General features: G+C 36.9%; 1 protein-coding gene across 1 annotated transcript in view; it reads right to left on the bottom strand.

Moving 5' to 3' along the window:
- EBF3 (EBF transcription factor 3) overlaps positions 1-15000 on the bottom strand; it is a 124242-nt gene that overhangs the window by 15012 nt on the left and 94230 nt on the right. The window contains exons 9-10 of the mRNA XM_050960764.1: positions 14469-14599; positions 13825-13951 (exon numbers count right to left, since the gene is read on the bottom strand). Coding sequence (XP_050816721.1) covers positions 13825-13951; positions 14469-14599 — 258 coding nt within the window. The remainder of the gene's footprint in view (positions 1-13824; positions 13952-14468; positions 14600-15000) is intronic.

Below are 15000 nucleotides of genomic sequence, written 5' to 3'. Positions count from 1 at the left end.
CAATTAAAGCACAGGGATTGTTAAATAAGATATAGTATATTTTACTAACAGGGACACCCATGCCCTGCTTCAACAGACTGCAAGCCTTCAACGTGCCTGAATGAACACAGGTTGTAATGTGTAAAAATTAAATAAAGTAAAATTAAATTGCTCAATACAGAGACATTCCTCTAGAGGGTGTTAGTGATTTCAGTGACAAAGTGCTATTTGCTGACAAGTAGTTTACACATTAACCAGCTGAATCCAAGGGGGAAAAATGCCAATAGCAATTATATCACCTTGAGGTTATTAAATGTCCTACTGATAAGTAACTAGGTGAACTTGACCAGGTGATAAAGACTGCTGTGAGCAAATGATTGTGCCGTGAAGAATGTCTCTTAGTCCTGCTGTTTCTCCAGATAGCTTTTCTTTCAAAAATGACTGTATAAAAAGTTGCATTAAAAATGTGTGGCCACTGAAGACAAAATTGATATTTAACTCCCTGCTGAATACTTCACCCCCTATCAGAACACCTTTATCATTTCACCTCAAAAATATTATACAAAGTCTGCAAATGCCTGTTTTTTTCTACCTTTTTTAGGCTTTAAAATGATGCTAAGTTCACTACTTTATCATCAACTGTCTCTACCAAGTGTATTTCATCTATAAGAAATTCAGATGCTCGGGAAATTAAAATTTCAAAGATCTGCTGCAAAAAAAAAATCAATGGATAGAGATCAATGCTCATAGAAATTTCATGAACTTTGAACTGATATGGGCATGATGATGAGAAGTGGTTGGAATTTCAGGTTGCTGATTGTTCCTCACACAGATGAAAAGCAGCCTACGGGTAGAGAGGAGGTATACATTTGAGATGGGTTTTCACTTTAATATTTTGTCAGACAAAAAATTAATTTTAGTCTATTTCAGTAACAAGAACAAATAAAAAAAATCAGCCTTTCCAATGTGACTTGTAGTACTACCACTTCTTAGAGCACCTAATGCTTTGCACATTAACACTGCAAAGAAATGAAATCGGTTCCCTTTGCAGCCGATTGCAGGTGCAAATTAATATTGTAAAATGAAGATCAATACATGGACAGGGCAAAATCAATAGTGGCTAAATTATTGCCGCATTTTCCTCCTCATTCAAGATGAGTTGTGTTTTCCTCTCAAAGTCAATACTTTGCAGCTTTTCTCATTAATTTCTCAATAAATTTGGCAATGAATTTCAATCACAGAACTCGGCAGGGTGAGCCAAGCATTGTGGAATGCATAGGAAATACAAAGGCATGGAGGGGTTGAACACATCATTCATCAGAAGGCACTCTTGCTTGTTGAAGCAGGACTAATATCCCTGGACTTACTCAGGACAATCTATTTACTGTTTTAAAAAAAAAAGGAAAGAAAAAGGAAAAGAAACTAAACAGATTTTAATTTCTTTCTTTTCCTATGAAGAACAAAAAACAGATTTTTTCATTTAAAAAACCCCAACAACTTTGCCTTTACCTTACTCGTTTCTCATAATCACCTAGCTGTCCCTCAAATAGTAGCAGAGGAAACAATGGCATGCTCAATTTCAGCCACTTGTTTCAATTACAGGCCTGAAATTCACAGGTCAGTTAATAATTATGCTCGATCAGATAATGGTACAGAATTTTCCTTAAAGTACTCTTACTAACAATGGGAAAACTGCCACATTTTCTTCTAATTGGAAATCAAGAACCAGCTCATTCATATCTGTGATATTGTTTCTAGGCATTCATACAGACAGCCTAACTGGGCCTAGTGCACAGGGATTGTCTTCCCATTCAAGAGTACCTGGCAGTAAATAATGGCATTGTGATGTGACACTAAACACAGAAAAAGGGACAGCTCATCTTCCTTGTTACAAAAATAATACCCTTGCTGACAACTACTGGATTGCATTCAAACAATTCTGTTTACATACCTCAAAGAATACATTTGATTATGGCTTTTATAGTCTTGCTGAAACTACATCGACCAAACCCGGCCCTGCAGCGAAGGAACACTAACAGAAATGACATATCATATGCCCTCACTTCCCGAACAATTATATGCCTTTGGGCATGGGAAGCCTGAAGTCCAGGATATCAAATATCAGGAAAATTGTCAAAAGTGTCTTTCAGTATAATAGCAAAATAAATTTGGGATAGTTAACATCTTAAAACTTTTGAGTCATGTGTTAATTTGATCCATTATAAATGTATTGGCCCTTATAGTGTATTGACAAACTGGTCAGAACATTTCTGTCAAAACACGTTTTGCATGAAAAAAGGGATGCGAGGAGAAATTCATGAAAAATATTTTCTGATCACCGCTTGTTTATTACCGGATAACACACTTTTTAAAGGTAGCTGCAAAAATAAGGCATTAAGGACTGCATTATCAGAGACATCATGCATACATGCCTTCCACTGACTTCAGCTGGGGTTATAAATGCTCAGTACTACTGAAAGTCAGACCCTAAACCTCTGTGGCCCACTCTTCTGGACATGGAAGATTTGATATGCAGGACTGATGTAGTCTTATTGCACAGAGAAGAAAGTGGGGAGTCCTCAAAGATAGTCGGCACCCAAGGCTCTGATGGGGGGAGGGAAGTAAAAGGTGACATGCTACGCTTCGGCAACATGCCAAGTTCCATCCGCTTGAGGTTACTACTCATTGCAGATGTTCTAAGTACAATCCCACAGGCTCTGCTGGGCTTCTTAGACGTGACACTCTTTTAGTAGGATTTTGGCTGCACCATTGGGCGGGCTAGATTAAGGCACTGGCAAACCTGGATAGTCTCCAGGTTATTCAAGGACATCAGAATCTCAGTGTTTGTGTTTCTTGCCTTCATGGTTAAAAAAAGAGAAAAAGATGGGAAAATGTGACCTTAATGTAACTGATGCAGTAATCTCTTTTTGGGTCTAGAGAGTCAGGAGGGAGAAGCAGCCAATTAGAGCCAAAGAAGAAGCCACCTACACCCTAGCCACCATCAGAGCAGATCTGTCCCCCACTGTTCTGGAGATTGGTGATGGGCTGACTGATTAAGAAGTTTGAATAGCTCACTAAGCTTTGTGGGACTGGCTCCCCAGGCTCTGCTCCTCCTACTCTCTACCCATCCTCCAACCTGCTCCTTTTTGGCACCAGGGGGCAGACTGGGGGAAAAAGTGGCGGTACTCTCCCAAGTACCAGCCACTTGAAGCACTCCAAAGAGATTTCATTCATAGCATATCTGTGTTCCTCCTCCTTTTTTTATTAACCTGTTTTGATAGCAGTGAAGTAATTAACAATGTTGACATTTAAATTGGCATCACTGGACTCAGCTGAGATGAATGGGGCAGTTCACAACTCTGAGGGCCATTGTTCCAGAGGCTCTGCAGATGCAGACAGGCATCACTAAATAAGTTTACACTCATTTGATGTTTTCAAGGATTTTCTACAAACATAACAGCTAAATTCTGTAAAACAAGATGGCAGCCTCAACAGAAATGCTGGGTTGCTAATGGATCCTAGTTGGAGCTCTAACACCGCAAGCATACTGCGAACCACAGCTCTCCAGGGCCTTGTTACACAGTAGTGCTGAGTGCCATTATGGATGTGGAGTGTTGCTCAATTAGCAACTCTCTTGATCCACAGAACCAACACCCTTAGAAGGTGGCATCTCCTATAGTTAGTAGGCCTCACCAACACCATGGTGCTGAGCCTGGTATAAATGCTTATCAAGAGAAGATTAATCAGATGTTCAGGCAGGAGGCTACTGCACCTATTATGCTACAGTACTGGCACTGATCTTCAGCTCTCCCAACTATTTAATCTATCCTTCAATCTATCCTACATTCACCATAATACTGAGCTCATAGGCCATGCATCAAACATTGTGAACACCGTGCACAGCCAGCATATTTGGCCAAGGTTTACAGCAGTCCTAAGCAAGACCTGCTTCATTGTTTAATCCCTTGGCGGGGCCACAGTTGATGAACTGGAGTGATTGCATAGTGAAGCCTCTGCAGCTCCTACATACCAAAGAAGGCTTCTCCATACCAGAGCTGCAGAGGCTGGTACAGAGGTCAGTAACAGAGACTGGTTAGCAGAGGGTCTCTGGAGTCTATAGTTATATGGATCCAGGGGCCCTAACGTCCCATATAAATTGTGTAGGGATATGCTTTTATTGCAACCTGCAGGTTGGAGTAACAGATGGGAGATGTCTGGTCCCCTACCCTCAACTTGAAAAGAGGATATCATGTCCCCATCCCTCTTGGTTCCCCACACCATTCACATAAAGACTGAATAGCTAGGTTTCATGCAGAGAAAGTGAATCTCACTCATGTGTGCAAGTGCCAGGATATCAGCAGATTTGTTTATATCTTGCACTTGCAGATTTGTTTATATCTTACAAATGCTAGTCTGCTATTTTTAAACATATTTGGAGACAGAAATATCACTAGAAGAATGTATTTAAAAGATAACAGTACAAACTAGTGAATAGAAATTGACATCAACTAAACCCACATACACTACTTAGTATTTGGCTTTTCAACATCCAATTGCACAACATTTTCAGCCTTACAGTGAATGTTTTGCTTTGCAAGTAGGTGAAGAAGACACTGATTTACAGTGATTCCGATAAGATGAACAAATAATTGGAAATTATCTGAATTCCACCAATATGGAGCCAGATCTTTTAAGAGCTCAACATGTAGAATTCCAATTGAAACTACTGGTATTTCTAGACTTGGAGGGTTTTCCTGATCAGAAACAAATAAGCAGGAGGGGGAACCCAGCAACTACAACACAACCTTGAATCTGAGAACAATTAAGAAAGAGAACTAGTATGATACAAAATAAAAAATGGTCATATGTCAGGGAACCACCTTATTTTAATATGTATATAACTATAATAAATATGTACGTAACTATAATAAAACATGGCATTTTTGCAAATACAATGGCGTATTTGACTAATGTGACAGAATATTTTAGTAACATAATTTGGCATTTTGCTAATATGATAAAGTATTTCACTAATGATACAGAAGCACGAATACTATATCTCAAAGCAGCAAAACATTACATTTTAAGTATTCAATACTCTAAGGTGTTTCACTAATTATGATATATTTTTCTAATGCAAACAGTAGTTGTGCTGGTGTGTTTTTATATTTGTGATCTTCTTTGGTGATGACTCCTCCTACGGGTATTAGAGCTACACAAAAGTATTCCTACTACTTTCTAAGGACTGGATTGTGGCTAACCCCTGAATAGATGTTCTGCGGAGGACATAAGGATTCTCCTCCTCTTGTACTCCCTTTGCAGAAGCATGTCGCAACTACAGCTGTTGAAGCTACCCTGAGTAGTCACACTTTGTTACCACTAGCCATGTGGTGAAGAATAATAGAGAGTAGGTGGGGCTATGGCTCTGCCCCCACTTCTCCTAGTTATCTAGCAGCATCAGCAGCTGTGGAGAGTTGCACACATCTGCACTGAGTGTCATGGACACCCTAACATATGAGGTGTGCTGTCCCTATGTCCTGGGCTGTTCTAAGAAGCACTGTGCTTTTCAGAAACACAGGGCTTCCGGGTGCTGTCCTGGAGGTGATGCTTCTCCATGTGGACCCCAATGCACACTAGTAACTTACAAGCAATATTTAATGCAAGAAGGTGGACTGGATAACCTGATAAATCCTTTCCATCTCTAAGTTCTGTGATGTCATATGTTTGGCAAAAGTATGCTCACTCAGCACACACACAAAAAAGTTATTTTAGCTCACTTTAATTGTCTCACTTAAACACACCAAAATGTGTTAAACTTGACACATTATACTTATTGTGACTTGTTCTGCTGTACCTATACTAGATAGTGAACACCCAAATTCAGCATATAATATTATGAAACATATTCACAGTAATATTTAGACACAGTAGAATGACTTATACTTAGACCCTTAATGTTACTTTAAAGGATCTTTTTATAGTAGTTTAAAGAAAAACAATCTTACTCCAAGCATGTGAGACTTCCCTATTATTTATGGATCACTGATAAGATATAACCATGATTTTAAGAGCAAAAATGATCTCATAAGTCAACAAAGGACCGTTATTCTTAAAAACTTTGGCATATTGAAGGTAAAAGTTTGACCAAGTAAAGACCTATTTTATCATCACTACTAAGGTTGTCTTTAAAAACTTTCGATTTTTGTATTAGATGACCAGGTAACAAAAATGAGGTTAGTATGAGGAATACTGAAGTAACTTCATGTAGATATGTAAAGCAAGGGATGAGTTTTATGATGACCACTCTACATATGCATATGTAAAGGGACACTGTCAAGCAAACATGCCAAAAAATTGCCTCTGTCCTCTTCCCACTTCTCAGATTCCCATATCTATGCTGGGGATCTTGTAAGAGGAAAACATAACTATCCAGTGCTAGGCCTATGTGTCTTATCCTAGAAGATGCATTAGGAGCAAACAACCCCCAAAAACCCACAATACGCCCAAGAAGCACAGATTGCAAACATGGATATATGTGTCATTCCATCCGCCCACACCACTCTTGAGACGAGGACTGAAACAAATGAGAATATGGGCTCTGAAATGCACACGCTCAGGTTTCTTGTCTATTACATCCACAAGTGAGCTCACAAAAATGAAGCCAGAGGGAGACATGGGAAGGGGACAATGCACATGCCTATTGTCCCAACAAACCAAGCATCATGGAGTTATTGTTCTTTTGCTCCCTGATTGTCAGCTGAGATTTAAAAAATGTTGCATTCTTCATTGTCAAGGTTGATAGCTATGTCAAGGGAAATGTAAAGAACAAAACTGCAAGTTTAAGTGTGGTATCAGCCTTAACTGTGACCCTTTAAGAAATTTCAGGCTGTGGACTACTGATACAATACACCACAAGAACAATGGTTCAATAGAAGTTTCTGTATTGAAAAATTAGCACCATCTACACTGAATTCTATTCAGCATATGCACAATAACTATGTTTACTAAAAACGCTTGTGAAAATGCATTTATTCTATATGCTCATTAAAGGCATTTTAAAACCTGTATTAAAAATAAAGAGAAATGGTCATAATATGGAATAATGCCTTTAAAAATTATTTTTTAAAATCAAATAAAATTTTGACACAGAAAAACATATCTGAAACAACTTTGTTTTGTAAATTGACTTCAATACATTTATGGTTATTTATTTGATCAGCCGATTTCTTTGTATACATGGTTTGAGCACAGTGAAAGTGAGAGTTTTAAAATCAAAATTTATAGAAATCATTTCACCAAAAACAAACATGTCCATTTTACAGAGAAATTAGCCTTCCAAAAACAAGGGTTTAAAATAAAAAGTCTAACAAGCTGGTAACTACAGCAGTGGCATTGTAATAAGCTACTGCATAATAAGCACAATAAACCCATTATTACTATTCAACCCTAGGGTACTGGGATTTTTCCATTTTACCAGTCTAGGTCCTGATCCAAAGCCCTCTGAAGTCAATGGAAAGACTTATTTGGATGACGCACAAAATAAGTTTAATAGGAGTATACCTATAGGCATTTGTAGCAGCAATTAGCCAAAAATAGATGTTTTATTGGATATTCTCCTAGGAAACCTGGATTTATGTTTGATATCCTGCTTTGATAAAGCATGGAGGTAAGCATGGATTTAGATGTAAACTTTAAATAAAAGCCTTCAGATTTTTTTTCCCCTCAGTCTTTCCTTTTTCAATTTACAATTTTGGGAAGTTTTAGCCTGAGTGTTGCAATCTGGATCTAGGAATAAACAAAATAAAATCTGAAATTCAAGAAAATAAAAATAGCATTTGATTGTTTCATACCCAGTAAACTGTTATGTTCCAATCATGTATAATATTTATACTATACAGAAAAAAGGGTGGGAAATGATGAAAAATGTATTTTCCTTTCTCAGAGAAAACAAGGTCTTATTCAAATGTTCAAATTTCAGCAATTATTAAGTGAAACCAAGATGACCCTTTCGTCCTCTTTTGAAGATGAATTACTGTCTCTTCACCACTACATTTTGTCAGTTTTGGTACAGCAGAGTCGATACCTTCACCTTGACGTGAAAACTTTGTGATTTATCTGTTCTTCCGTTACTCAGTGTTACCACAACCTGAAGAAGTACAGCCAATCATGATACTGAGAGCAGACTTTGGTCGCAGCCACTTGAAAAAAAATAAAGCACTCTCTGATGATAGACAAATGTGTCTTGTTAGCAACAGCCAAAAAGCGCTTGACTTGTACTAATAACAAAAAGGCCATGTTGGTCACCATGGGTCTAAAGACGAAGCACCCTGTCACTGCCTTGGTTGGGAAATTAGCAAATAATGTTCCTTTTCCTTGATAAATGGGTGACAGTTCTCTCTCACCAATCATTTTTTAACATTTTGATGCATGTCTATGATCCCGCTGGAGGAACAGAAAAGTTTACTGGCCCTCAATTTTCAGATGATGAATGGAACACTCTAAATGTGCGATTTCTATATGAGGTATAGTTCATTTTACGCAATTCTAGTAAATGGGTGTCACTGATTAGGACAAATAGTCTACTTGTGCAATAGCACAAATGGTATGTCTCATTCTTCTGGCCTCCTTTGAGACAGAAAAGAAAGGGGACAACAATGACCCTGTTAAACCTGGAGTTACTATTGTTTTAAAATGAGCAATTGTATAATATGCAATTTCCGGGATGCTAATACTTGATGTTTTACTGAATCAGTTTTTAGCATGTTTAGCATTTACTTCTTAATTAAAATATACTTTCAACTGAAAAATCCCTTCTGAGACAAAATACAGTGCTAAACAGAACATTTATTTTCCCTTTTGACTGCAATATTTTAAAGAAAATATAGTTTTATAAAGCACAATGAGGCTATTTTAAAGTGTTAGCTGCTATAATTTTTTGAAAATTGCCTAATCAACTTTGAAGGACTTATTAGAAAGAACCATTCTGAGAGAAAGACAAGGATATCTGTCCTACTTTTTGTTTTATTTATTTATTTGTTTTTATTTTATTTTTAGGGACTGATCAATAAATAACCAATACTGTTTTTACAGTGAGTGTAACTTGCTTTAGGACACGAGCACTTAAAATAAAAAATGAAAGCACAGCATATATGGATTAAAGTTGCTGAGAATGTCAGAATTAAAATGTACTCATACGTTTATTTTTAAGGGCTTACCTCTCATGTAACAGTATTCGTTATCTACATTTTTGTTTTAATTTTTTTACAATGACTGGGTTTCATGGGTAAGGCCATAATTGAATAGGTACAAGAAATAATCAGATGGTTTAAATTTAACTAAGGCATTAGCATTTAGTTTAGCATAGTGAAAATACTATGATTTGTGGGAGGCAATTAACAATCATTTGCTCTGTGGATACAAGTAATTTGTTTAAAGAGCACTGACCTATGAGACAGCTAGTTTGTGTTGGCTGTGATGGAAGGGAGCTATTGACTCTAAACAGTGTAACAGTGCCATTGACAGAATCACATTTGAATGCACACAAAAGATCTTTAAAATACTTCAGAAACATGAGATCTTTTCAGAGAGTGAAGTGGGGTGAGGGTTAAATGAGGCAAACTAGCCAAAACAGAGATTCAGATACTGAAGGAAAAGTTGTCAAAATGAACGAGCCAGGACAATATAGTCATTAAAGAAGGTTTTTTTCCCTTGATATTGTGCTAGTGTTGAAGAAGAATCTAACTCCCCCCCATAAATACTCTATCAGAAGGAACACAAACTGTGAACAATTACTGGTTGAATAATGATTTCATAAGCCTAAAATTGAATGGAAGTCTTTATGCAGAAATAATAACTTTTATGTTTACATCTAGTAAATGCATTGCAGACCTGGGGATGGTTCCATGTATTCAACATTCAAGCTTTTTCTGTGTCCATTTTGGACAAGTTTACTTTTGCAAGCCAATACCTCGTTTAGCAACTCGGTTCAGTATACTGCAAACCTACATGTTCATTCTAAGTAATTTATGGTAATTTCTTTAATTGAGCAAAAGAAGTTACCAAAATGAGGGAAGGTTACAAAAATATTTGGATGGAAAAGGTCAGCATTAAAAGTTCTAAATGAGTATATTCATGGTATGCTGAGGAACCTTTGTTTGAGGAAATACTAATATCAATTGGCTTGAATTTCTTTTGTTTAGTAGGAAACTTTTATGCAAAATGTGTACTTTAAGAAAACAGTAGTACACTTGCACAAATACAGTGCAAACATACTACTGGTTTCTTAAAGTGAACACACAAAATAAGTCCTCACATCTTAAAACATATGCATAAAAGTAGTTTGCACTGTAACATAATTTCATTTAGAAGCATACAAATCACAATTTGCCTTAATCAAATAACATTGCAATGCTCATATTCTAATTAAAAAATAATCTCTGATATTTAATTTAAGAACCTAGAAGACTTCTACCAGTAAAATGATTACTCTAACCTGCACAGAATTGCTCAATTTAACTATGCAGAGAATTTTTCAGGTAAGGACTATTTTAATTACTATTAAACAAGCCAATGATACACTATTAGGCAAATATTAAAACAAGTATTGCATTCAGTTATTAATTTGCACTATTCGCTTTTAAATGCAGAAAATATCTCATTAATTTAATTTTAGGTGCCCACCAGTTTATATTGCATTTTACAGTCTGGAAGGCAATTTACTATTAACTGGCAATTACATACAGAATGATTGTTAATTCTGCTCCTAAGTGCTAGCTGCTTGAAAATTGTTATCTCTCTCTAATTTTTGACCTCCTTACAACAGGGGTGAGGTATACTGGGAATACAAAGGACTAGTAGAGAAGAGCTGGACATGTCATTTGTGACTCATTCTTTTAATTCACCGTGCTAATCAACTGAACTGCCACAATCTCCCAAGGTAATTGTATCTTTATAATACTTGAAAGCAGTGGGCAAAAAGGCATGGATAGATGGGGATAGGCCTTCCCTTAGCCTGCTGAGAAACAGCACAGTATCCTTACTATGTGTGACTAATAGGGCCTGTTTTTGAAAAATCTGGTACTTTCATATCACTGTACAGAGATCATTTAATGTTTCAACTTCTATACTTTACAAAGGCTTTGTACTCCACACTACACTCTTGTTTCATTATTCTGCAGCCTCGTTGCCCTATGGTCCACCTCATGCTGAGAAGGTTAAATGTTAGAGTGCCAAGTCAGACTGCAAGCATGGAGGGACACTGATGGGAAACAGATGCCCTGGGGATTCTTCCCCTCCTTACTATAGGGCCACATAATTTTCATATTGTGAAATACAGTGAGGCTTGGCTCAGTTTTCAATGGTGAGTGTAATTTCCAATCATTATCTCATTGTCCCCATCAATTTAGGGGCAATGCAAATCTGACAGAAGTTTCCAGGTCAGATAGGCTCTAACCCTACCTTTCTTTTTACTTTTTGTTGACATATATGCTTCTGCATCCCTTACAAAGTGTTTGAAATCTATATTTCTGTTAAAGTTTTTATTTGATTTTTGCAGTAAATTAATTGCAACCAACAGCAGTTATGGAAACTTTGATGATTCATTTAAACATCTTTATTTAAAATGTGCCTATGAATCCTGGTGAAGGAGAATTCCAGGATAGGAAAAGTAAATGGCTCCTTTCTAAAACTTCATTTATTTTTGCACTTTTAATTTAACCTATGAAAATTTACATTAAAATAACAATTTATGGAATTTCTTAAAGCTATTAATATAAGGAAAGTCAAAAGTAAGACTGACTATTTAGGGACAGATGCTCATCTGGTGTAAATCAACATAGCTCTGTTGCAGACAGTGGAACTACATCAATTTACAACAGCTGAAGAAATTGGATTTTAGTCTTACATTTGTAGATAATTTACTTTACTTTGCTGAATACTGTTGTTTACAAAGCAAAATAACTAGTCATTGTTTGGATATCATTGCACAAATACCTGGTCACAACAGTTAGTTAAAGTATGAAGCTATAATTCCCTGCAACTAAGACAACTGAATCATCTACTTCCATGATGTTTTACTGTAGCTTTATGTGGATTGATTTCATTTGTGTTTATCATAGTATTTTTAAAGACTCTATTATCATGATTGGATTAGCCAATTGCCTATAGGTAGCCCATTCAACCCCAGCCAGCTTTGTAGTTACCATCTGCTTAGCATACCATAAGAAATAAGGATGGTGGTCTTAGGCAACGTTCACACTGGAGAGAGGTCAGTATCACCAAAACCACCACCACCGCGTTTGGCACCCTTCTTGACAGTCTCAGCAGAAAAGCCAAGAACTGAACAGACAGGGAGACTTAAATATCCTCTCACCCTTGGAGGTAGGTCCTTCCAGATCAGAGCTGAGGTACACTGGAGGGAAAACTTACACTGCTCCTGCCCAGGTTGTGCCTGTTTTGTGGATAGACGGAGGACTTCAGTCTCCACGGCTGTCAATCCAGCACCTTTCATGAGCACAATATTCATACTAAAAGTTCAATCCTGATCCCACTGAAGCTAATGGCAAAACTCCTATTGACTTCAATGTGAGCAGGCTTGGATTCCTAAAACAATAATTGTTTTTAAAAGTCTCCGTAATCTGCTCATAGTTTTCAAAAGTACCCCAAATACACACTTTTTCCAGTAAGATCAAAACAATTAGACAGAAACAGTTACAGCCTATGGGGAAAATCCCAATCTAGTGTTTTTATGAGAAGTCCATTTTTTACTAAGTAGGCTTTAAGGCCCAGATCCTCAAAGGTTTTAACGCCCTTAGTCATCACTTAAGTTCCACTTCAGTCCATATCTATGGCATTTAGGTGCCTAAATACATTGGAGGATCTGGGCCTAAAATCCCTCCCAGAGTCACTACATTCTATCTATTTATCAATAAACATTTAAGAACTGTTTGGTGTTTATTTTTAAAGACGTGTGTGACACAACAGAACAATTCATAATACGCACATGAATATTTGCAGTAGTAAGCATGTGTGTATTATGGACCACTTCGTCAAATCATTAACTTAAAAAAATTATGAATGTAATTACCATTAATGTGAATATCAGCTTTTTTCATCTCAATAGCTTAGTTGGATTCATTTTTTTAAATGCCAAAAGAACTTAGTCCATAGTTTAGACAAAAAGCCAGAAATGTTTCATTTAAAAGATGAATTATTTTGAGTTCAGAAACATTTGTAACCACAAAACTTCAATTTTTCCTTGTGCTCTTGAAACTTACAATCAAACATGTTTAAGAGAAATTTGGTTTAAACAAATGACTTCCAGGCTGCAAACTTTTTATGCCAAGTTTCATCTCTGAGAGAATTTTTACAGCCAAGTTATTAATAGGGATGGATGAAGTGGTTTGGATATAAGAAATACCTGAACCATTGCCCTAAACTTTAACTGAACCATTACTGAGGTTCAAAAAAGTTTGGAGAACTTTTCTAAAAAAGTATTGTTCGCTGCTGAGTACTTCTTCACTTCCTGTTTCTGGCTGGAACCGAGTGGGAAATGCTGTTGATATCTATATATAAAACTGGAATCTGGAAGTATCAGGCATCTTGTAACAGAGAGCCTGATCTCAAGATATCAAGACCAATTTTCCAGACTGAAGCAGTTCAGATAGGCATTGGAGGTTTTGGGTGCTTCCCTGATCTGAGCTTCTGAGTTATTCTGAGCTTTGTCCACTATTAGTCAACCACTCTGTAAATGCTGACAGACCCAATATTGTGAATGTACACCATTATATTCTAATCTAATCTGTATCTGTAAAAGAGGGGAGATATTACTCTGAACTTTACACTTACCAGTGTAGACAAAGCGTCCAGGAGCACCTTTACAGAACTGCTTGGATTTGTAGGAGAGAGTTACTTCAACAACTCCAGGAATGTGCCGTGGTGGGGTTTGAACTCTGATGGCATGGGGTGTTATCAGCTATAAAAATCATACAGTAAACATAGTTTAAATCAAGATGGCAGTGATAAGACTGATGCTTGCCAGTTGGATATCATTACTAAAATGAGTTTAAATTAGACCATCATCCCCAAACCCTACCTTTTTCTTGTCACATACAAGATCAGGGTTCTACAGTGTTTTTTAAGGGAAGTATCTGCAAATGAGTCTTGGTTTTAGTTTGCAGGAAAGGCTATAGGGCATCATTCATATGAAAATTGCCTCCATATGTCTCCTTAAGTCTGCTTCTAGTAATTTTTAAACTAATTGTTTAATTGTATTGTGAGACCTCCTATTGCATGTCTTCCACTAGAGGGCCATGATGTGCCTCAAGTATATTTCTCTATATTCAGTCTATTGCCACATAAGAATCCATGGTTAAAAAGTCACTTTGAAATAAAATCTCATGATACCTCATGTCAATAGACTATTGACAGCTTGTTAAAATCATTCATGAAAAAATGTTACAGTTCAAAGCCCACCAATTTAGATAGCTTACCTCACTCCAGACCAACATAGTTCCAAATACAACTTGCAAGCCATCAAAGAAGTTGTCTCCAATTATGATGACTGTGGCCCCACCAGTAGTCCAGCCTTCACTAGGACTGATGGCCTTTATGCACGGAGTAGCTGCTTGTACAAGATAGAAAATCAAGACCTAAGTATCCCTTCTTTTCTGACATTAGCACTCTTTGCCAATGGCAAACCATGCAAAGCACAGTAGGAAGAAAGTGCATGATTTCTCTAGGAGGCATACAAAGGGCAATCATATATCAGTATGTTGATGTATTTAAAGAAAACTATTAAATGTTTTATAAAGCAAAGGCCAAGCAGCAGAATACTGGTGAGCAAGAAAAAAAAATGGCTTGATATATCAAATTGTGTGTCAGGGCAAATATGGCTATTACAAATGATTAAGCATTGCATGCATGTGGCATGTCGATTTATCTGCTTTGCTGTACAGATCTAAGCAGAGTCAATCAAAAGGTTGTTGAGGGAGATGGAAGAGCAAATGCTCTGAATTTCGATTC

Source organism: Gopherus flavomarginatus, chromosome 6 (genome assembly GCF_025201925.1).
Source record: "Gopherus flavomarginatus isolate rGopFla2 chromosome 6, rGopFla2.mat.asm, whole genome shotgun sequence".
NCBI classification, from domain to species: domain Eukaryota; kingdom Metazoa; phylum Chordata; order Testudines; family Testudinidae; genus Gopherus; species Gopherus flavomarginatus.
This window is presented reverse-complemented; position numbering and strand designations above follow the sequence as displayed.